At 44.3% G+C, this 22,611-nt stretch overlaps 1 protein-coding gene across 1 annotated transcript in view; it reads left to right on the top strand.

The window, feature by feature from the left end:
* LOC119381987 (MAM and LDL-receptor class A domain-containing protein 1-like) overlaps positions 1–4,716 on the top strand; it is a 28,876-nt gene extending 24,160 nt beyond the window's left edge. The window contains exon 7 of the mRNA XM_037649733.2: positions 4,640–4,716. Within this exon, the coding sequence (XP_037505661.1) occupies positions 4,640–4,716 (77 nt within the window). The remainder of the gene's footprint in view (positions 1–4,639) is intronic.
* The last annotated feature ends 17,895 nt before the right edge of the window (positions 4,717–22,611 follow it).

Here is a 22,611-nt window from a genome sequence, read left to right as displayed (position 1 = left end):
CAAGTTGAGGAACTCATGCACAGAAGCTGGCAAAACGAAAACAAACAAGTTTAGTAGCACTTTTTACCAAGTTAATATCTTAGTGAAAACATAATATTGAAGAGTTAAGCGACGAGCGACTGGATGAGCCATTAACCTGGGGCCAAGGGCGGCTACCCGCATTCAGTACCATCGTTATAAAGCCTGAGGCCAGCCCCTCCTCCCTGATGGTAGCCAGTTGCACACAAAGACACTACCAACCACACGCCAGCCAATAACACAGCAGTGTCGCACGTAGAACGTTGCAGCCCTTGATGCAGCAAAGTTCCAACGCTCGATGTCACTTATGTGGAGGTTAGGTTGTGAGCACGGGAGACCGGGCGAGTTCCTCCATCTCTCGCCAGTAGGGCAGGAAAGAATTTACGGCAACCTAGCTTCTCTGGTCAAAGCACACAAGCCCGGTCGGTGCCGTAGCATCCCAAACAAGCCACAATGGCCCATTGTGAAGTCGGTGCCAGCTTTGACAGCCCCTCTGTTCATCTGAGCTCGCACCATTCTCTTCCCATTGTGGGGTGTCCACGTTGGGAAGAGGTCGTCTCCGGGAAAGATCGAAATGTATCGAGCCACCTGGGAAGTCAGGCCGACCAGCTCTTAGGGACGACGTGCCGTTTCTTTCGTTATGTTAAGTTCAGCTACTGTTTATACAGTTTTTTTTTAGTTCTTTGTGAAGTATTCATAGACTACAAGAAGGCATTCGGCTCAGTAAAGCCACAAGCATGCAGCCTTGGAAGCAGAACGTCAACGAGAAGCACTTGGAACACATTTAAATGCCCTAGCAAACATCTGCAAAGGCTCCACAGGCACCTCGCTTCTCCACATGAAAAGCAGCACAATTACGATAGAGAAAGGGGTCAGGCAAGGAGATAGCACATTCCCTATGTTGTTCGCTACATGATTAGGAAAAGTTTTCACGTGACTTTATTGGGAATGAATACCAATAAAGCTCAACGGAAAATGAAGTTTCATTATGTGAACCCGGGCGAGGCATAAGTGAATAGTTTTGCTGTCCCATTGTGGGCTGCCCGTAGCATGTCTCTTTAGGTACACGATTGTGACATTGTCGCCCTGAATGTTTATTGGGAAAGCGTGCAGCGTGGTGTTAGTTTCCACTGGCACGCTCACCACCGGCTTCCGATTGCCGTAGTGGCCGAAATTGTAGAGAAGCCGCCGAATTTCCATAAATGGTGCCAGGGGGTTTTAGCCGCTCCGCAGCGGAGTAGAACTTGGGCAAGTGGATGGCATGGGCAAATTACACGTGCTTGTTGGAAGGTGAGAAAGACGGGAGCTCACCTTTCCGAAACGAGCCTCGGTTGGAACTGCAAACGTTGCAGATTGTTACGTCAATCTCGGGAAACGTTCACTCCAACATGGGAACCTGAGCCTTGATGACGGGAACGATGTATTGCAGATACCGCAGACGATCACACACAAAACAATGAGCCTCTGTCACTGAGAGACGACACCATAACGCAGATGCGGGGTCGGGCAGCACCGCTGTTACCATAGATTAACAAGCAGTATGGTCTTAGTAGGTGGAGGCGCTCTGTTGACCTCCTGTGGCAGTTCCGACGAAACCCGTACGTTTGCAGTCAAACGTCGCCATAATTCTGGTGGTAGTGCAGCTGACCTCGGCAGACAAGAGGGGAGAGGGCTGACTCGCTATCCTATGACCCCAGCATTGTGAGAGCAAATGTTTTGGGTCATTGAGTTGGATGTGTTCGTGTATTCCTGCGCGGTCAGACACTAGACTAGGTAATTTAACTAGTAAAATATTTTCTCCACCCACCTGAGTTGTTATTCGCTCACATACGCCTTCATTCGTTCTTTCATAGCGAGGGTTTCGTTGTGATAGACTTCATGCCTTCATGTGGCATGCGAGGCATTATTCTTCAGCTGCCAGCTTTTCAAGATATCGCCACGTGAGGCCAGCAGGCAAAACAAAAGTGTTCCACACTCGCCGTCATGGCACTCCCACGTTTAATGCACGGATATACCCTATATAGAGGATGGGGGATCACCGCCTCCGTAGCTCAATCGGTAGAGTATCGGACGTGTTATTCGTAAATTTCAGGTGTGGTCCCTTCCGGAACCAAGCTGTCTCTGTTCACTTTAATGTCTTCGCATTTATATCACAAGTACTGCAATAATGTCCCCTATACCTTCATTATGATTATTGTCTGTTGGTTCCCCTTTAAGCTTTATTCTTGGTTACCTTAACAGACAATGAATGCATTTTCATTGGTCCACAATTCAAGCTTTCCCTATCACACAGTTCTCAGTTCACTGCTTTATCTATACGAGTCCGAATTCCAGTAGCAGGAGGTACCGTGACGCTGCTTATCGGTTGGCCGTGACCGTAGGTGGTGTCCGCACTGTCTGAATGGAATAGGCTTACTCCTACACAGCAGGCAAAATTGGTGGACGCCCGGTGGCACTGCAAATCACAAGCACTGACTCCACTTGCGGGGGGTACTGGGTTCAATTCCCAAAGCGGTGAGTTGTTGAGCCACTGTGTTCGACATTTGGCTCCAACTGCCACCGGGCATATCGTCCGGTTTTTATAATGAGAAAAGACATACCCAGGCCTGGCACTCGGTGTGGTGCGTACTGATATCTCGAGAAGCTGGCTCCTCCTTGGCGCTGGCTTTTTTAGGGGCGAAGCTCCTTAAGGCGGCACCCGTTTGTCCCTCGTAGTCGTAGTAGTGCGTAACCAGTCGTAACGCTAGTACCAGATCTTGACCTCCAAGGTGGTGCCGGTGGGAGATTTCTCCTGTGCGTTGTTGAACAATAAAAAATTCGCAGCGTGCGCGTTAACTAAAAGCCGAATTCTTCTGTCTCTCATTCCGCATTAGCAGCCATTGGCATGTTCCAGTAGGAAACGTTAGTAGAAGTAGAAGTGTAAGTGTTAGCTAAAAGCCGACTTCTTCTGTCTCTCATTCCCATTAGCAGCCATTGTTTACCTCCAAGGTAGTGCCTAGTGAGATTTCTCCTGTGCGTGATTAAACAATAAAAGTTTTGTTCAAAACGCCGTTGATTGATGAAATAAACCAACGAAAGACGCCAGATGTTTTCTAAAAGCCAAACGAAAGAACGCCAGCTGTTTCTAAAGCAAAACGAAAAGACGCCAGCTGCTTAATGAAAGACGCCAGATGTTTTCTAAAGCAATGGTTTTCTAAACAATGAAAATTCACAGCGTACATATAAAATTAAAGGGAGCTGCAAGTAGTCATAACTCTCATCGTACCTTTAGTATAAACGCGCCCGATCTCACGTCGGTGATGATGTACTGGGCAGAATTCACGGAAGATTCACGGTTTACCGATGAACCTCCGCAGCTTCGCCCACTCATCATCATTCACTCCATGGATATGCTGTGATTTTTTTCTCTCTTATTTCCTAAACAACGGTGCGCAGTTCTGCATTATGGGTTTCAGAAATGAATGTCTGTCCCAACCTCAAATCACGGGTGAACATCAGCGGCAAAGCTCCGTAGATTTCATGCGTGACACTGAATCACACGTTGCAGCCGAAAAAATACCAGTAATTTCTCTCCCTCGCGAGCCAATGCTTAAAACCCGAACCGAAAATCACCGAATGTACTATACTAGTGAACAGCTTGAGCTCACAGAAATAATGTTTGAATAGGCGCCGTCTTGCGCTAACAACTTCTGAAGTACAATCAATTCCCCACCTAATGTGCCGACACTTCGGCCCCGATTCGGCTGGTAGTATTCTAAAAGTCCGAATAACAGCTCGAAAAACCACAGGACACACACAGAACACTGTGCGCGTTCCCTTCCTGTGTGACCTGTGGTTTTTCTCGCTGTTATTGGGATCATGGTAGTTCTCCGAACATCTCGCAGCTTTCTGAACGAGATTGAAAGCATTGTTCGATCGAATGCATGAAAGCAACAGTACATTCTACTCACAATCAACATGCTCACGTGCATACTGATTTCGATGGCATTAACGTTCAGTTACAAAAAAACCTTTACACAGAAGTTACTATGCTTGTAAGTCTATTGGCGCCATTTAACCCGCATAGGCAGCGCAGGAGATTGTAGGCTTCATTTCGTGGAACATACTTAGCATAACCTTCGGACTGTAGGTCTCAGTATTGAGACTCTGAACTGACTGTCACTTTCTAGACGTCATAACACCCCCCGGAAATGTAACTTTTGGCACTGCGTTTGTCACTTATGAAAAAGTTTGAAAAATGCAGCTATACAGTATGCTGTTTACTCATGTACGTTTCATCCTAAATATCTTTTCAGTCTGGTGCTGTGGCGCCTTATCCTTTTTCATCAACATTGCATTCGGGTTAGCTAAAACAAGCATTTTTAGAGTAAAAGTTACCTCAGCCGTAAACACTTAACTAGTATGCAGAAATTTTATGCTAATAATATTAAAGACTGTGCATTCACTCTAAATAAATTATTCGTTTTGTACCGACAGACAATGACGAAAGGGGAATTTGGTATTCAGTGTGTCAGCAATACTCAACGCACTGAAATAAATCAGTTATGTTGTTTGCCGCATGACTATTGTGTGTAAGTGTGTGTGTGTAAATAACACCTCATTTTTGTTTTAAACTCCTTAGAACACTGCACATTCGAAGAAGAATGCCTGCCCTGGGTAATTAAAGAAAACGGTAAGAGCAGACGCTTTTCCCTGTGATTTTTTATATTGATATTTTTTATTCAGTGAAGAGTAACGTCTACTGCGTTGAGAAATTATTATCCGTCATGCGTTGTTCCTTCGTTGAAAACATAACCATGATAGTATTTTATACATGAACGATACTGGTGCTTATTTATTTGGCAAATTACCCAGAAAACATATCAGGTAGCGCCAAGAAACCCCCTGTCGCTCCATATGGTGCAGTGAACTATGCCGTAAAACTGTTAGTTTTGTATTCCTCTGATAAGCATTGTTTGCGGCTAGAAAGTATGCTTCTTGTAAACACTTCAGTTTATGAATAACCGTACTATGTTTACAGTTTAAAACATTCTCTGGTTTTCTGAACGCTACTTTACCGAATATCTTTCTGGCTGAGCTCTGGAATCCTAAAACACAATGCCTGTTATTGATTAAAGATAATTTTGAAATTCTACGCATGTTTCAACAGCACGTCGAAATCACAGATTGTTTCTAACATTGACTTCTAATTTCGGAAATGGCTTATTTTGACCCTCTCTGAGCCCGACATACTGTGAAGTGACAGCTGTACACTCGGGTTTCTCTATTTTAAATGTCAATAGAACTTAGTTATTTCACGTTATTGTTCAGTGTAGCAGCTTACTCAGTTATTTATCTATTTCATGCTGATACGGTAAAAGTAATATTGGTTGTTCCTAACAATAAGTTTGATGGGGCATGCGCAACTTAAAGCAACGTTCTGGCATCGCTAATCAATATGATCTCGGTTGAACTTACAATCAAGCTATAGGAATTCTGCGCCCCACGAGTATTCAAACGAACGTAACCTAAATATCTATTTGCGAAGCCACTTGTAAAACGATCTGTTTCCTAACATTTAATGGCCGTGTAGATATTTATTAAGATGTGTACAGCATCTATATGTTTGGCTGATATTTTTTTTCAATCATTGAAATGTGCATAGGCAATGGAGCTTCCTTTAAAGTGGAACGAGCTGGACACTTCAACAAATTACCTCGAGATCACACGACGCAGACTGAGGATGGTAAGCGTGAAAAAGTTATGACGTACGTCTGCTACTTTTACTACTGCAATACCATGGGGACGTTATTCAATAACAGTGAAACCTTAACCTTAATACAGCTTGAACGAGGAGGAGGAATATATTTTTATTGAAAACCAGCAGTTTAGTTGAGTGGGCCTAGGCCTCCCAGGTGGGGACATCGAGATCTTGCCTCTTCGCCGGCTCGCGGGTCAAATAATTTCTTGCGGAACATCAAAAGCCCCACAATTAGAGAACTGTTCATGCCTTGAAGCAATGATCATCTATTTACCCAAATGTAGTGTAAATTGCAGCGTAAAAGCAAATTTCAGGTTTCGATGCTTGGGATCCATAACGTAAGTAATTCAATATTATAATTTCATGAGTTAGGGCATCCTCTACGAGAACATGTGCAGATGAATGATGAAATTATTTTCTCTTTAAAACTGCCAGGACACAAAGGTACGTATGTAAGCGATAGTGTGCATTATGTGCTTCATTTTAGCTGAATTCTCAGATTACGAGCTCCTGTAATTCTCTGCCAAAGGAAAATTCTTCATGTGCTAGGGAAAATAGTTTTATAAGAATTTTTCCTGGTTTGCGGTTCATCAGCACGTCGTCATGCTTGCTATATAATACAAATGCCATTGATATTAGCTGCACCATGTCCTTATTCCATTTGCTGCAGGCTACTATCTTCTCTTCGAGTCTCCTGGCACAAAAGGAAACAAAACATCATTTTCGTTGCTTGAGCCTCTGCTCTACCAGTGCGTGTCATTCTGGTATTTCTTGCCCAAACTCCAAGAGAGTGTGGCCCTCTACGCTCAAGTTGATCTTATATCCAAAGGACAGGGTGTATGGAAGCGCTATCAGTGGGATGAAACACTGGGAATGGTGAGTGAGGACATGGGCTCTTGCGCCACTAGTACAACTTTGTGCAGACATATCACCAATCTTTATAGAGGACACACACATTCGTCCTTCTATTTTATGTTTTGGTGATGGAGCCAGTACACTTGCTATTCCAGAAATATCAAATTCACAAGACGGACATGCCTTTGAGTAGTTAAAAATTAATAAAAAATGTAGATTCCATCTTCATTTTGGTTTCTAACATACATACTTTTGTAGAGCTCGCGTAAGAAGGATTGTAGTGGAAGCGGCTCTTGAAGCCACGAAGATGCTATAAGTATTGAGTAGGTCTTCTGTAGTATGAAGTAAACCAAATAACTCACGACGCAACAGGAATGCTTGCAGAAACTATGAAATAAGAATCCACATCCACGGTCTGTTTGATTCACCAACCCTTCATATCAACCCTGCGATAGGGCACATTTAGAATATTAGATTTATTTAGGGACCTGACAAGATGTGCCTGGTTCTCAAGTCTTGATATTTAGAACATGTGAATCTTTTGTGAACATTGTCTTACTCTGCCAAGAACGGCAGGGCGGAAATTTGCACATACCCTAAGTGCACATGATGGTGGGCGAGATGGCAATGTTGAAATACCGTATATACACGATTGTGGGTCGACCCATTTTATCTCAATTGGAAATCCGAATTTGGGGTGGCCGACTTACAATTGAAACTGAAACTAGTTTCGGTTATAATGTGGACTCAGAATTGAAACCGAAACCAACATAAACTCAGGCTTGCTGAAGCACGGTTAGGACATTATGTTTGCATTCGGGCTCTATCTGTAACATATACCGTATTTTCTCGTTTGTAACCCGCACTGACAGCAACGATTCGCGGAATGAAAATGATCCCCGTAAATGCCGCGTCGGTAGCTTTTACTGCACAGCTCTGGAGCGCTGCCGTGAAGATATTTTTGCACACCGGAATTCTAGTTTGTTTTCTTCAGCGACAGCGTAAAGAAATTTTCTTTATGAAATGCGCTCGAGCTTTTCTTCTAAATATTGCCGAGCAAATTTGGGGGGTCAACCTACATTCAAGTCGACATACAATCGTGTAAAATACGGTAGTTGGATAAGCACCGGAACTCTGAATACAAGTGGAGGCTGCAGGCCCGCACAAGAACGACCGACATGTTAAAAAGCGCTCATTGTTCGGCCAATTGCTGCATCATTGTGAAGTCATTGAGTGAAAGAAGAGTATAGGACTAACACCTTACAGGCAACATCTTTACAGCTCATGTTACCGTTCTGCTGCGCTGCAACCGTATGTCTTTTTGCTTTGCGTTCAAGCACGCTGGTGCTTGAGACGCATTAGCAAAAATACCCTACACAGGCGTCACGTCGGGCAAGGAATCGCGTTAACCTATGTAATATAACGTGGCAGAAAAGTAAAATATCAACCGGTCATCACGCAATGCGAATAGCGCTACTACATTGTGGTCTGATTCTTCGCACCCACTCCAAAGTGCTCATCCATAATCATAGATCGGCAAAAAAAAAAAAAATGGAGCTCACTCAGACTCACTCACGAAACATGTTTCGCTCTGAGGACTCACCCGGTTTCAGACTCCCCAATTTTTTCCTCAGCCGGACTCCCTGGGACTCAGACTCACTAAACTTTTTCTCAGCTGGACTCAGTCAGACTCAAACTCAGCAACATATTACTCAGCCAGGCTCACTCAGACTCAGACTGACGGCTTCACCTGAGTATGAGTGAGCCTGAGTGAGTCGACTCATGAGTCCGTTGACATAAAATTAGCTTTTTCGATCATGGTGCCTATCCTCTTTAACGCCAATATCTCACATAATCAGTGCTCTAGGATACGCCTTTCGATCTTGTACCTTCAAGTTCGAGTTATCATCATATATCATATATCATCCTTATCGTATATCGATCCAGTGAGGACATTTTTATGAAATACGCGTCTCACACGAGGTGTTTTTATCAAGAACTTCCAATGAAAGTGTTTTTGGGGGAGGTCATGGCACCATTTCCGTTAACTCACGCCTCTGATCAATAAATATTGAGGTGGCGCATGAATGCCAGTGCGCTGAGAGATGTGTGAATAGACTTGAGTATAAACGTAAGCTGATATAAGGCTGATAGTAATGCTGAATATGAGTAGATAGGACCATAAGCCGGCAACAAAAAGTGGAGCTCAGTCGGACTCACTCGAGAGATCTTTGTTGCACCTATGCCTTATTCGCACTCACACTCACCAATATTTTTCTCTACTGGACTCACTCGGACTCAGACTCACCAAAATATTATTCACTCGGACTCACTCAGACTCAGACTTCCGGCCCGATCTGAGTCTGAGGGAGCCTGAGTGAGTCGAATCACGAGCAGGTTTGCCGACCTGCGGTCATAATCCTTCATCGTCATCAGCCACGTGCAACGTCAACAAAGTGCACATAATACCTCACAGATGTGCAGTGGATACCTCGCTTATCCGCAGGTAGACGAATAATGGCGTAATGGGTGCTGTCCTACATCCCTATAATTGTGATTTATGGCGTAGTTATACGTTGCGGAAACCGAAAACTTTACACACATTTGGTTTTGCCCCAACATGAAGCTGCACTCAGAATTAGCGTTAGGCATTGTCGTAATCGTTAGTCAACTTTTTTTTTGTTTTCCCCTCTTTCAAATACACCGCCTTAGATAGGAATCAAATCGACACCCCCGATCTCAATTTGCTCAAACACTTTCACTGCTAGTCTATTATTGCGGCTTAACATTGCGTGAATCGTCGCGACAGACGCCGGTGCGGGTCTAGCTTGTGGGACCATTCATCTATAGTGGAACTGTTGAATCGTTATTTGAAGCGTAAGTTCTGGGCGTTGAAAACGCTTTACTGTCAGACGATGTCTAAATTTTAGCATATGTAGATGGAGCTTTAATAATTCGATGAGTAGCGATGTAGCGATTTCTAGGTGACCCAAAGAATGCAGGGCCCATCCTTAAGATGACAGTGTTTTGAGTGCTAAAACACAAGCAGCAGGAAACAATACATAGGTGTACGCCTAAACTTTCCCGAGCATACGTATGCCTACGTAAGTGTGGGAACGCGATGCGGCAAGACATCAAATGGTGGTTATCGGAGTCGAAAGATGTTTTTCCACTTTGCCCATGATGAACTTGCTTCAAGGCACGTGAGCACTACATGATTTCTTGCTGTCCTGTTTTTCCATTCCGCAGGACGATGCCATTTCAGCTGAAACTGTGACGGATGGTGACGGTTTCGTGGCCATCGATGACGTGCTTATCAGCGAGGACTGCTCTAAAAACAGTAAGCAGTAAAAAAAAATGTTTGGGCGTTTCATTGAATTATTGTGAACAAGCAACGAAGTCGAAAGAAACAGGTCACATGTTGATCGGTGGTCCGGTTTGCGGCAAACGTGATTTTCTGCCGTAGTCCGAAATTGTCGGAACTCTGTATCACTGAGAGATGAACTTGAATAGGATACAATAATAATATTATAATATCTACGGACTAGTACACTTCCTCAAAGCCACCTCGGAGGGTGTATATATATATATATATATATATATATATATATATATATATATATATATATATATATATATATATATATATATATATATATATGTGTGTGTGTGTGTGTGTGTGTGTGTGTGTAGATATGGTTCAATGGGCCAGTTCTTCTCGGGTACTGGGTATAATACAACGGAGGCGTTGTCAACAGTGATATAAATATTTATTCCCTACAGTTTCGGGAGGGGCCCTCCCTTCTTCGGGGGATGAGTTAAAACTGATGTCGAAGTTCGGTCTTGCTTCTTGCCGCGTCGCTCTCTCGCCTTCAAGGACATTTGAGAGAGTGGGGGAGATAGATGACGAGAAAAAGAAAGAAAAGGGAAAAGAAAAAAAAAGGAGAGAGAAGAACACCGACGAAGTCAGAAAACGAGGCGAGGAAAAGAAAGAAAAAAAAACGCTAACTGTGTGTGGCATGAAGTCGTTGAAGGTGTTTCTCGGTCCGCGTCGGGCGCAGGGCCACCCAAAATTGTTGTCGCGGAGGGCAGAAAGAGGCACCTGGGGGAAGAGCGTCCCCTTAATGGGTCGGCATACCACCTTTCATCTCCGCCCGCTCCCTGTGAATTGGCTCCAAGTGGTAGAGAAGCGTAAGCACTTTACATTGTACAAGTAGTAAAAAAACATGAACAAAAAATAAACAAAAAAGGGGAGAAAAGAAAAGCAAGAAAGTAAACGACACTGCACTCGTACGAACCAGTCAAGAAACAGTGTTGCCAAATTCATTTTGGCTTATCTCTCGGAGGCAGGAGAGTCTTCCAGGGTCCTCATTGATGCCGGCTGTTAATGTTCTAAATTTAAAGATAAAATATGCCTCACGTTGTTCGCGCGCGTGCGTGTTTTGGAAACCGGGCTGTAAAAGAGTTATGCCGATATTTTCAAAGCTGTGGTTTGGTAAGCGCAGATGTCTGGATAAGGGTAGCTTCGGCAGTGAAGTGGCGTGGTACCGGTGATTACTAAACCGTAGGCGAAATGGCGTGTCCGTTTGGCCGATGTATTCTTGCCTGCAGACGTTACAATGTAACATGTATATCACATTGCTGGAGTCACAATTTAGGTTTTGGGTGATGTTGAATTTGAAATCTGAGAAGCTTGCCTTTGATTCACTCGTTGTGACCATGTGTGGGCATACCTTGCAACGAGCTTTTCCGCAGGGGCGGCACCCTGGCTCAATTTTGGAGGGGTTTGTTTTTGCTCTGACAAGAATGTCCTTCAGGTTTTTATCCCTGCGGTACACCACGCGAGGTGGCTCCGCGAAGATGGAAGTCAGTCGTTTGCTTTGCCTAATTATGTTGAAGTGGCGGGAAAGTATCTTGTTAACTCGTGGCACCGATGAGGAGTAAGTTAGTACAAGATTTGTTTGGGAAGTTGTTTTGGATACTGTTTTTGGCTCCTTAATTATGTCATTACGGTTCACGTTGCGAGCACGTAGTATGGCATCGTCAATAATGTCTTCGGGATAATTTTGTTGCGAAGGGAATTCTTTAGGTGTTCTGCGTGTTTGTCAAATTCATGTATATCGGTGCATATTCTTCGATACCGGTAGGCCTGACAACAAAATTATCCCGAAGAGGTGCCTCATTCTGCCCTCCGCGACAACAATTTTGGGTGGCCCTGCGCCCGACGCGAACCGAGAAACACCTTCAACGACTTCATGCCATACACAGTTAGCGTTTTTTTTTTCTTTCTTTCTTTTCCTCGCCTCGTTTTCTGACTTCGTCGGTGTTCTTCTCTCTCCTTTTTTTTCTTTTCCCTTTTTTTTCTCGTCATCTATCTTCCCCACTTTCTCAAATGTCCTTGAAGGCGAGAGAGCAACGCGGCAAGAAGCAAGACCGAACTTCGACATCAGTTTTAACTCATGCCCCGAAGAAGGGAGGGCCCCTCCCGAAACTGTTGGGAAATAAATATTTATATCACTGTTGACAACGCCTCCGTTGTATATATATATATATATATATATATTATAATATATATATATCTATATATATATATATATATATATATATATATATATATATATATATATATATATGTGTGTGTGTGTGTGTGTGTGTGTGTGTGTGAAAAAAAGGGGAACTGATTGATCAAGTTCTTAGACGCACAAATCAACAGAAAGTGAGGCCAAGGAATGTAGGGGACATTATTTTCAGTCTTTAACTGCCGTGTAGTAATTATGATACAAATTTAAAGAAACTAAACTATACCTGAATGAACCGAACAGAAGATTCGGTCAGGGAAATTATAAAATTCTTTAATTCTAGTCTTTAACTGTAGTTAACTGATTGTGACGCAAGCTGGCATGAACTCAAGTTCACAAACACTGTAAAAATTTTACACAGAAAACTTAATTCGAAGGTTGTAGGTTCAAATCCGCAGCAAAACTGAATGTTGGGCTAGTTGCTGATACATAATGGGCAATAACAGCGCTCAGACGGACGGGACGAAGAAAAGGATACACAGAACAAGCGCTAACTCTCAACTGTGATTTATTGGCATATGCAGATTACTTATAAACAGACGAAAATCATGAAGGACATGCGCAGAGGAGTTGGCAAGAGGCCATAACTAGGAAAATAGAAAAGGCTTTTACACCATGAAGAGACTGTGCAGGAGAGACAAAAGATCCAATCATAGAAATATTCCACTGGTTCGGCTTACTTCTTTTTCGTGTAAAGAAACCGATGTTTGGCTCACGCAGGACTCTCCTTCTTGTTTTATTGTAGAATGCCTCCACGAGTTCCCGAGTGGTTTGATCACTGGGTCTAAAGAGCACTGTAGTATCACTGAACAATGAGTTGCACCCACACGTGTTGCAGTGCGAAGGCAGGTTGGCATACGTGCAGGTCTTGAAGGTTCCAGATTGTTCTTTTGGCCGTACATAGAGGCAGCGCCCTGTCTGACCAATGTGCATTTTTTTCAGGTTAAGGGCATTTTGTACGCTACCCCTTGTGCGCAGGGCATTGCTGCGGCCCTATGCTTCACACCACATTTAATTTGGCTGGACCTCAGTTTTTCAGGCTTTTTGTTTACCATTGAGCACAATTTTCCTAATTGCTTTCGGCTGAAGATAGTACCTAAACATCGTAAAGGGATGCCACATTTTTTAACCCATGTGCCATTCTGTGCTTGTAGGGCATGGTGGCACATCTTGTTTTTTTGGGCCGCTATTTTTTTACATTTTTCAGTACATTTTTAATGTGACGCACTATTCATTCGCAGACGGAAGTGATTACAGGAGTCGGGAAACCGGCTGCCTGAAGAGACCCACCTGCTCAGAAAAGCTTTTTCCCCCTGGTGCCTACACGACTTCCTAATCGCTGCCCCGAGGCTCGGCGTAGCAATGCCCTTTTCCTATTTTCCAATGCCCCGACTTAGAATTAAGGAGTGGTTTTACAGATCTGGGTTATATGCCCAACAAGGGTGGTTGTTAGAAAAGGTTATCTTTAGGTCTAGGAACTATATTGCGTGTTGTGAAGGTTTTTCGCTGGTGAACTTGAGCCCCGTCCCAGTGTATCGAAAGACCTCCAGAATGTTATCAACATTCAGGGACGCTTCATATTTGGACACTACAATTAAATAATCATCTACGTATCGGGCTACACGAACAACATCCTCTTCAAGTTTCTTTGCTAGTCTTGAGTCGACTTTTCCTAGGAAAATGTCGCTAAATGACAAAAATGTCAGCGGTGCCAGCTAGAGTTACTGTATATGCTACCTTTAGGTAGCAGCGTTGCGCATAGGTCTGGCTAGCAACGACAGCTATGCGGAGAAGCCGCTCTTCTTTCTTGCAGGTGACATGCCTACCGTGTCGCTGATCGACAAATTTGGCGTGTCGAAGACCTGTGATTAACTTAACTGTCGATGTCTGGTGTCAATCCGATTCGCTGCAGCGGCGGCGTAGAGAAACACAAAAATTGGCCCAAGCGTCAGCTTTTCTGCAATGCATGGTTGTCAGCGGCGTTTGGAAGACAGATGCGCAACGCTGCTACCTAAAGGTAGCGTATACAGTAACTCTAGTATCAATGCATAACCCGGCATTTTGGACCATCGTTTTCCCTTCCCACACAATGAAGGTCGATTGCAAATAAAACATCAGTAACTCTAAAAACGTATCGACGTTCAAACCACATTTATTTTCGAATTTTTGGTCATCGTTGTTTTCTGTAATTCATTCCTTCACGCAATTCATTAGCTCCCGATGTGGAAAGGAACAATATAAACGTACAACATCAACACCGAATGCAGTACATCCGTTAAACATTCTACGGCGTAAATGTTCAACAATTACCTCCGAGTTCCTTATTATGAAGGGATCTTGCACTACTAATTTTTCGAGTTGCTTCTGCAGAAAGGTTGATACAGCTACCTGACACGTGCCATTCTCATAAACGATAGTGCGAAAAGGCTGCTCCGCTTTGTGGGTCTTAATCGAGAAGAACGGTTCTCAGCATAACCTTTGAGCTTTCGCTACACTTCTTGACGGGCGTTGCAGGTTCATTCCCTGCAAAAAGTCCTTTGCTCTTTCCTTAACCTTTTTCGGCTGTCCTGCCACTAACCGGAAGGTCTTCATGAGCGCTGCAGAGGCTTCTAAAACTGTCCCTCGGTCAAGAGCACACAAAACCTTTCCTTTGCCGCTGTCATGAGCTTTAACGTCTTTTCTCGCAAGGAACCAGCAAGAGGAAGTGGCCCTATAATTATATTTCTCTTTAAGGCTATGCATAATGACATCTGCACATTCAGATACACACAGCGACCGCTCATCGACCATCACGTGTTTACAAACAGTTTTTGATGGTGCTGAGCCTCGGTTGCACGCAAAATTTTGGACCGAGCTTGAGGATCTCTAGGTGCTTTTCAGGTATAGTTGCGCTGGCGAGGTTGAAATTAAATGAGGCATGAAGCAGAGGGACGCAGCAGTGCCCTATGCACAAGGGAAAGTGTACAAAATACCCTTAACCTGTAAAAAAGTGCAGATCGGGCAAACGGGGCGCTGCCTCCATGTGGCTAAAAGAACATGCTGGAACCTTCAAGACCTGCACGTATGCCAACCTGCCTTCGCTCTGCAACACGTGTGGGTGCAAGCCACTGTTCAGTGATACTACAGTGCTCTTTAGACACAGTGATCAAGCGACTCGGAAACTCGTGGAAGCTTTCTGCCTTAAAAAAGAAGGAGAGTCCTGCGTGAGCCAAACATCGATTTCATTGCACGAAAAAGAAGTAAATCTAATCGGTGTAACGCTTGTATGATTTGATCTTTTGTCGCATCTGCGCAGTCTCTTCACAGTATAAAAGCCTTTTCTATTTTCCTAGTTATGGTCGCTTGCCAGCTCCTCTGCGCATGTTCTTTATGCTTATCGTTTGTGTACAAATAATCTGCGTATGCCAATAAATCACAGTTGAGAGTCAGCGCTTGTTCGGTGCGTCCTTTTCTTCGTCCCGTTCCTCCGCGCGCTGTTTTTGCCCGTTACGTTCAAATTCCACTGACGGAGAGGGCATTTTTCGTCCACTTCATACAACCTTTTGACAATCCGCAAGTGCTCTTCCCGGCTCCCCACAGTCGCCGAACTAATGACGCCACACATTCTGCTTCAACTTGAGAGAAGGTCGTGGTTGCACGGGCTGGGGAATCTCTATTATGTGTGTTTATATAAAGACATCTGAGTCTACATTTACCGCGTCATAGCGCAAGCAAACTACACTTGTCGCTATTAGTTGGGCTAACTGCATCACAGGAAAGTTAGCCTTACAAATATGGAAAGGGTGCATACATTTCAATTTACCTCACAATTAGTACACAACAGTTAAAGACAACAATCAACGCACTGTGTGCCTCCTCTAGGCTGACTATCTGTTCGAGGCATTTGGTTGTGTCTAAGATATAAACGAGCCGCTGAAAAAATCGTCTTTATTCGTTCATAAATACACGTGCTCACCTGAATCAATGGACGTATGCTCAGTAACTGTAGAAAAAAGTCCAGTGAAGGTGTAATAACATCTATCATTTATTTTGGAAGTAAATAATTTAGTGTATGGACTGCAGTAACTAGTAATACATTAGGTTTACATATTACGCGGTTAGCGCCGTTGAGCACAAATGTCAATTAATTTGTTGATAATGAGGTTGTTATGCTTATCAGCGAAAAAGCATTAGTTTTATACGCTTCCTTACCTTCGAATAACGATTACACACTTAGTTATCATCTTCATTTTCTTGCTAAAAACATTCAAAAATCGGCAATCATGGAAGTCGTCACCGCAATCTCTCCACCAGTAAAGAATGAGTGACGTCCTGTACAGGAGGATTAGTAGTAATTACTGCGGTTTTAGGCACCAATACCTCGATATGAATATGAGGTACGCTGAAGTGGAGAGGTCCGAATATTCCCAAACCTGCGGTTTTTCAACTTGCGCCTTAACAAAGCACACGCGCCTCTAGCGTTTCTCTCAATCGAAATGCCACCGTCGCATCCTGGACCGGATCTGCGTTTTTCCGCTCAGTAGCAAGCACCGCAACAACTGTATCACCGCTGCGGACACTCCCATTCGCAAGTATATCTCGCGCTAGCTGGTTTCATTTTTCGTCTGCAAGTTTCTTAATTATCTCACCCCGGTCAGGCCTTTGTCGTCCTCGGCTGCGATTCCCGCCCAATGGTGCCCATTCCACTGTTTTGACTTACCATGATTATTAGACCTACATCTTAGGAATCATTTAACCAACATTAGCCAAAAAAGAAGGAGAGAGGTTGAAAATGACCGATTTAGTCTTGCGATGGCAGGCTGCCTTGTGTATAGAAAACTTGAACACAGTGCGAATCATCAAGACAGTTTGCTTACAATATCGCGAGTCCATCCAATACTAACCAACATTACCTGCACTGTCCCACATTAGCTATAATTGATGAAGGAGGAGGGGGGGAGAATGCTGTGGGTTGCAAGTAACTTTGCAAGATACGGAGACAGATGCCCCGCCCGATGGCCTGCTTTCGGATTATGTTGAAAACGTGAGGATTTTTTAAAGCAGGGAAGCGTCGCTAGGCGAACGAGGTGAACACCAGCTATCTTTAGCCAATGCAACGAGTGCTCGTATTATGCACGCAAATACGCTAGTTGATCTCACATAACTTAGTGATATGCTCCGTTTGACTGCACTGTCTTCGGGAAACGCAGTCGTTCTTTTTTTTGTTGCTTGCCTCAAAACTGTCAATGCAAATGATAATACCGCATTACGGAGAATGCGTGGAAGCGGCCTTGGCAGATGTAGCATTTTGAAAATTGTTCCGCCACTCTGCTATGTTTGCGATTCGAGCAGCAAGATGTGCTACAAAATGTTGAGCCGCCGGGAATCGAACCTACCACATCTAGTAGGTTCGATTCCCGGCGACGCAACTTTTTTTCAAGTTTCTTCCTTTCTAATTCGTTAGCATTCATTTTATCAACGTCATATCCGTGACGGAAATACATCACTGAAGTCTTGGTGGACCTCGGCATAAAACACTTTCATGTTGAAAGCCAAGAGTATGTGAAACCACTGCGGAATGCTTCTGTAGCAAAGCTCGTTTATATAGCACATCTTGCTGCCCGAATCGCAAATATAGCAGATTGGCGGAACGATTTTCAAAATGCTACACCTGCCAAGGCCGCTTCCACACATTCTCCATAAGGCGGTATTATCATTTGCATTGTCAGTTTTGAGGCAAGCAAACAGAAAGAACGACTGCCTTTCCCGGAGACAGTGCAGTAAAACAGAGCATATCACTAAGTTACGTGAGATCAACTAACGAACCTACTACATCTAGGAGTTGCTCGGAGGATTTCATGAAGAACGGTCACGTCGCCCACGATGCCCTGGACTCACCGATCGTGGTTCGCCCGTCCGTGACGTACTCGTGCCTCTCGCCGACCGACGCCCCGTGACGGTTGCCTCGTCCTTTACGCCGTGTGCCTTTCACCGACCGGAGCTTCGCCGCTCCGTCACCGATGTGCTGGTGCCTCTAGCCGATGGTGGTCCCGTCCCTGAACTCTTGTGACCGACTCCAACCCCATCTTTCCTATTTCTCTCTTCTCCGTTGCTATGCCCCTACTTCTTTCCTTCTTCTTTCTACTTTTCTTTTTATCCCCATCGCCCTACCCCAATAGGCGCTTACCCGTGTCGCCTATAGGCAGACAGAAATTAGCGCCTCTTCCTTTTTCCCAACAACCACTACAACAACTGCATCTAGGTCCGCAGCAATAAGCGCCCGGTGCTATACCGAATACACCACCGAGACTTTTTTTCCCTTTTTCTTAAAAAAAAATCCACCGAGGCATATGTACGACACTACACAAACGCGCCGTATATCTCTGACATTCTCTATCTCGCACTGAGCTCTCTGTTGGTCGGGCTGGGTGGGGCGGTGCGGTGCCGTCGTGTGTGAGCAAAGTGAAGTAATATGTCATGACACTACCACCGATAGACAGCGATTCGTTGACAACGCAGCTAAAGCATGGCCTCCGATATCGCGCTCAATCTTGGAGGTCATCATTAAAGCGTCTCGATACCAGTGTAGAGCACTGGCCACGCTGGCATCGGGGAGCCGCCCGATGCAGTTCCGTTCCTTGCCTTTTGCTTCGTGTTAGGGTGTGCCGACTCATTGTCGGATGTAGTGCAGCTTCCACATGCACCAACGGTGTTTCTCAGCCACCGACTGCTTCGAATGCGATTGCACCGACCAACAAAAGTGGTAGTCCAGTGAAATAGTCTAGCATCCGCCGCTGCTATGTGAAGAGTAGAAGTGCTCCCGCCGGGTACATAACGGTGAAATAGGTAAAAACGATCTTCCAGCTAGGCACTGCGAAAAACTAAGCACACAGTCGCTTGAAAGCGTACCATCCCTGCAGGAAATTCGCCGCATGCGACCGCCTGGCCTAAAAATAAGGCCTTCTGGCTTTCTTTTTCGAGATTGCGAAACTTGTTAGAAACGTTCACCAATTGGGATCACTAGCTTTTGGGGCAGAAACTTCGAGTACAACAAATGAACTCGATATATATAAAGAAATACCCTTGATTTGAAAACACACTCAGCGCTAGCAGACAAGGACGTAGGAGAGACGACACTGCAATGCGCTAACTTTAACAACTTTATTTCCTGGAAACGTCCATCTATTTATCCATGCATAGTGGGGCCACATCCGTTCAATCACTTGCCAATCAGAAATGCCGCCTCCTTATGTAACATGTCAATTGATGGGACACTTACACACGTGTCACTATTGCGAGAGATAGCTTGGGCTCTACTAATCGATCGAACATCTTTATCTCTGCGCTTTGCCAGAACAGTGCATGAATCATACATTGGTGCGCAACCGCACTCTAGCGCAATGTGGTGTCTTCTCTCCTACATCCTTATCTGCTAGCGCTGAGTATGGTTTAATATTCAATTTACCAACACTCCCCAAAAAATGGCAAAGGGACACTGAGTGCGGTAGAACAAAAATGATAGGCCTAACATGAAGAGATAAGAAGGTAGCAGAGTAGACCATGTAACAAATACGAGTAGACGATATCCCAGTTAGAAATAAGGGCAAATAGGGGGCCTGGTCATGTCTTTTCACACGAAGAATAGATAATGGATGGTCAGTAAAAGTTACAGAATAGATACGAAGAGATGAGAAGCGCAGCTCAGGACGAAAGTAGGCTGGGTATGGCGATAACATTTTCAAATTTGGTCATTAAAGTGAAAGACCTCTTTAACGACAAGGTAAATAGGATATCATTGGGAGAGTCCTTCATACTGCAGTAGCCGTAGAACCTGCTTATGATGATTATTGAGGCTTCTGCAAATAAATCAAAGCATAATTCGTTCTTTCAGGCAATGAGTAGTGTTTTTTAAAGTGCCTAAATACATTTTGCTAATTTTGGTAAGTCTGCCGGTAAATCCCTGAGCTTTAGAGATTTCGTTTAAAACTCAAACAAAGCTTCAAATACATGTACACATTTCCCGTCTCCACCCGTTTTTATGACATTTAAGTTGATTCACGACTTCTAAAGTGGATATTTGTAAATTGTAGTTTGGGTGTTTGAAATATGAAGTACTTTGTCAAGCTTGAGTTTTCCTCAAAACTCAACAGCGGTTTCATCCGTGACATCCTTTGTTTGGAGTAAATATACCTCGCATTACTCATCTTATTTCCCCTCTCTCTCCCGCTACACAGTGCGGTCAACAAAAAGGTTCGATTGCGGCAACCAGACTATCACGATAGAGCACGTCTGTGACTTCGTGAAAGACTGTGCTAACGGCGACGACGAGCGGAACTGTGGCCAGTGCGACTTCAGCAATGGCTTATGTGGCTGGAAAGCCGACGGTACTCTGAACCGCGGCACGACAGCATGGCGCCGCCAAGAGATAGGTGAAGTCGAGAACTCCCCCACCACCAAAGCGGACGATAAAACCACCGGTGAGTGCTCGTGAAAACTGCAGCGCGATTACTAGAACACGTGCAGTTCCTGAAAGTTGGCCAGTACTGTCAGAGCGTCACCAGACACATCATATCTGGGCATAAAAAATTTAGGCACGAGGTGACAATATCACACTAGGTGAGCTGGAAAATTGAAAACACACGTTCGCTCTTTCTTATGCAATATTGTGCGAGAGGCCGCAACCGGGCGTTCCTCCGAATGTTGCATACTAAGAATTCAACCCACTCGTTTTCGAAGTGCTCTTCCTGATGCTTTTTGAAAGTGCGGAGACTCGTGCTCTTGTTCATGCAGTCTAATGCTTGTGTTTCTTCTTCTTAATTATTTTTAATAGCGTATACACTAATTGGATTGTGTTCTATTGTATTCCCAGCCTTGTTTTTGTTTTGTTGTTTGCACATTGCCGTGACCTGGTTTCAGAGGATTGTGTTACCGGATTGGGGCAGAAGGGGCACTCAGTTCCCTCTGCCCCGAGCTTTGCCAGGGGGAGCCTCCGACCTCGCTTGTGGCTATTACTCTAGAGAGCAGTGCTCCGACTGAGCTGTAAACACAAAGAGGAACAGCCTGCAGCGTGTGGCTCGGGCAGCTGCGAAGAACGTCCGTCTAGCTCAAGCCTACGAAGAGTAAATATTGTTTTGTTGTTTGCTGCCCCCGTGTCCTCTCTGAGGGCTCCTGCAGACCACCTGCCCTGATTTGGCGCTCCAAGTAGGGCGCCAGTGTATTAGAGGAACAAGAACACGGGCGCAGCCACAGAAAACACCTTTAACGGCCAAGCTCTGCGCCCCGACTGCCTGCTGTTCCGGCGAGCGTGAGCGTGCCAAGCCAGAGTGCTGCGTTCTTCGTTGTCCTCTTCTTCCTGCAGCCGCCAGCGCGCCCACTTATCTGAAGAGCCCTCATTAGCGGCTGAATTGTTTCCAAGATATTCATTATTATACCGGACTGAACGTTGCACAAACTTTCAATGTTTATAATAGGAGTGGCAAAATTATTTTGCGTACTTCACTCCCATTCCAATCACCGCATACCGGCTTCACTGTACCCCATACCCCGCACATGCGAAACCTACGTCTCTGCTTGCTTTCCTCCACAGTATTCAAAAGCCTTGAGAATCAAAGCAAATGAATCGGTTGAAATTTGTCTAACAAAATGGTGCGACTTAAGCCAGCGTCTCGGCATGGCGACTTCTGTTTGTCAGTACACAAACAGCTTCCTTTAGCAGCGTTATGTCTTAAATTTCAATCAGAGCGCAGAAATAGAACAGCGAGCTTAGTGCGCTTTTTCTCACATGAGGGTAAGAACATGAAAAGCCCGTTTGTATATGTGCTTATTGTATTTTTATAATTTTTTATAAACACTGTATTTGCCTGTATCCACTCATTTACCCGCTTAAGCACGAAGGAGAAAGGGCTGCACATATACAGGGCGCCCCAGCTAACTCCAAAGTTTTAAAGTGTTCCGACGCACCATATAACAATGGGAAGAAATGCCTCTCGCCGAATATTGCATCGAGTAAGTAACAGTATATTTTGAGGTAGTATTGAATGCTTAATTAGTAAAAATTAATTAATGAACTTTTGAAGCAACGAAGCTGAGCAAAATTCCAATCAGAAAGTTAAAATCGATTTGCAAATCTTCTGGTTATACTGTTTCTAACTTGCTATCTATTCAGTATTAGGGCTTTTTTCTGCTTACTACAGATGTCCACGAAACTGAAACAGAATACAGCATGTGTTGTTGCAGTTAAAAGTATGCTCGTCAGTGCACGGCGTCTTAGGTAAACTGAACGGTCAATGATACAAGACTACAATAACATATGCCAATAAAATCAAACCTGCAAAGTTTAACTTGCCTATGGGACATTTCGTACATATAACTGTTCGTGCTATTCGTAGAGCTCTGTTTAACGAAATTTTGAAAGTGGCCATAGGGAATATACATTGCATA

The sequence above is a fragment of the Rhipicephalus sanguineus genome, chromosome 2, assembly GCF_013339695.2.
Source record: "Rhipicephalus sanguineus isolate Rsan-2018 chromosome 2, BIME_Rsan_1.4, whole genome shotgun sequence".
In the NCBI taxonomy this organism is placed as follows: domain Eukaryota; kingdom Metazoa; phylum Arthropoda; class Arachnida; order Ixodida; family Ixodidae; genus Rhipicephalus; species Rhipicephalus sanguineus.
The sequence above is the reverse complement of the archived record's forward strand: the minus strand, read 5'-3'. Positions and strand labels throughout refer to the sequence as shown.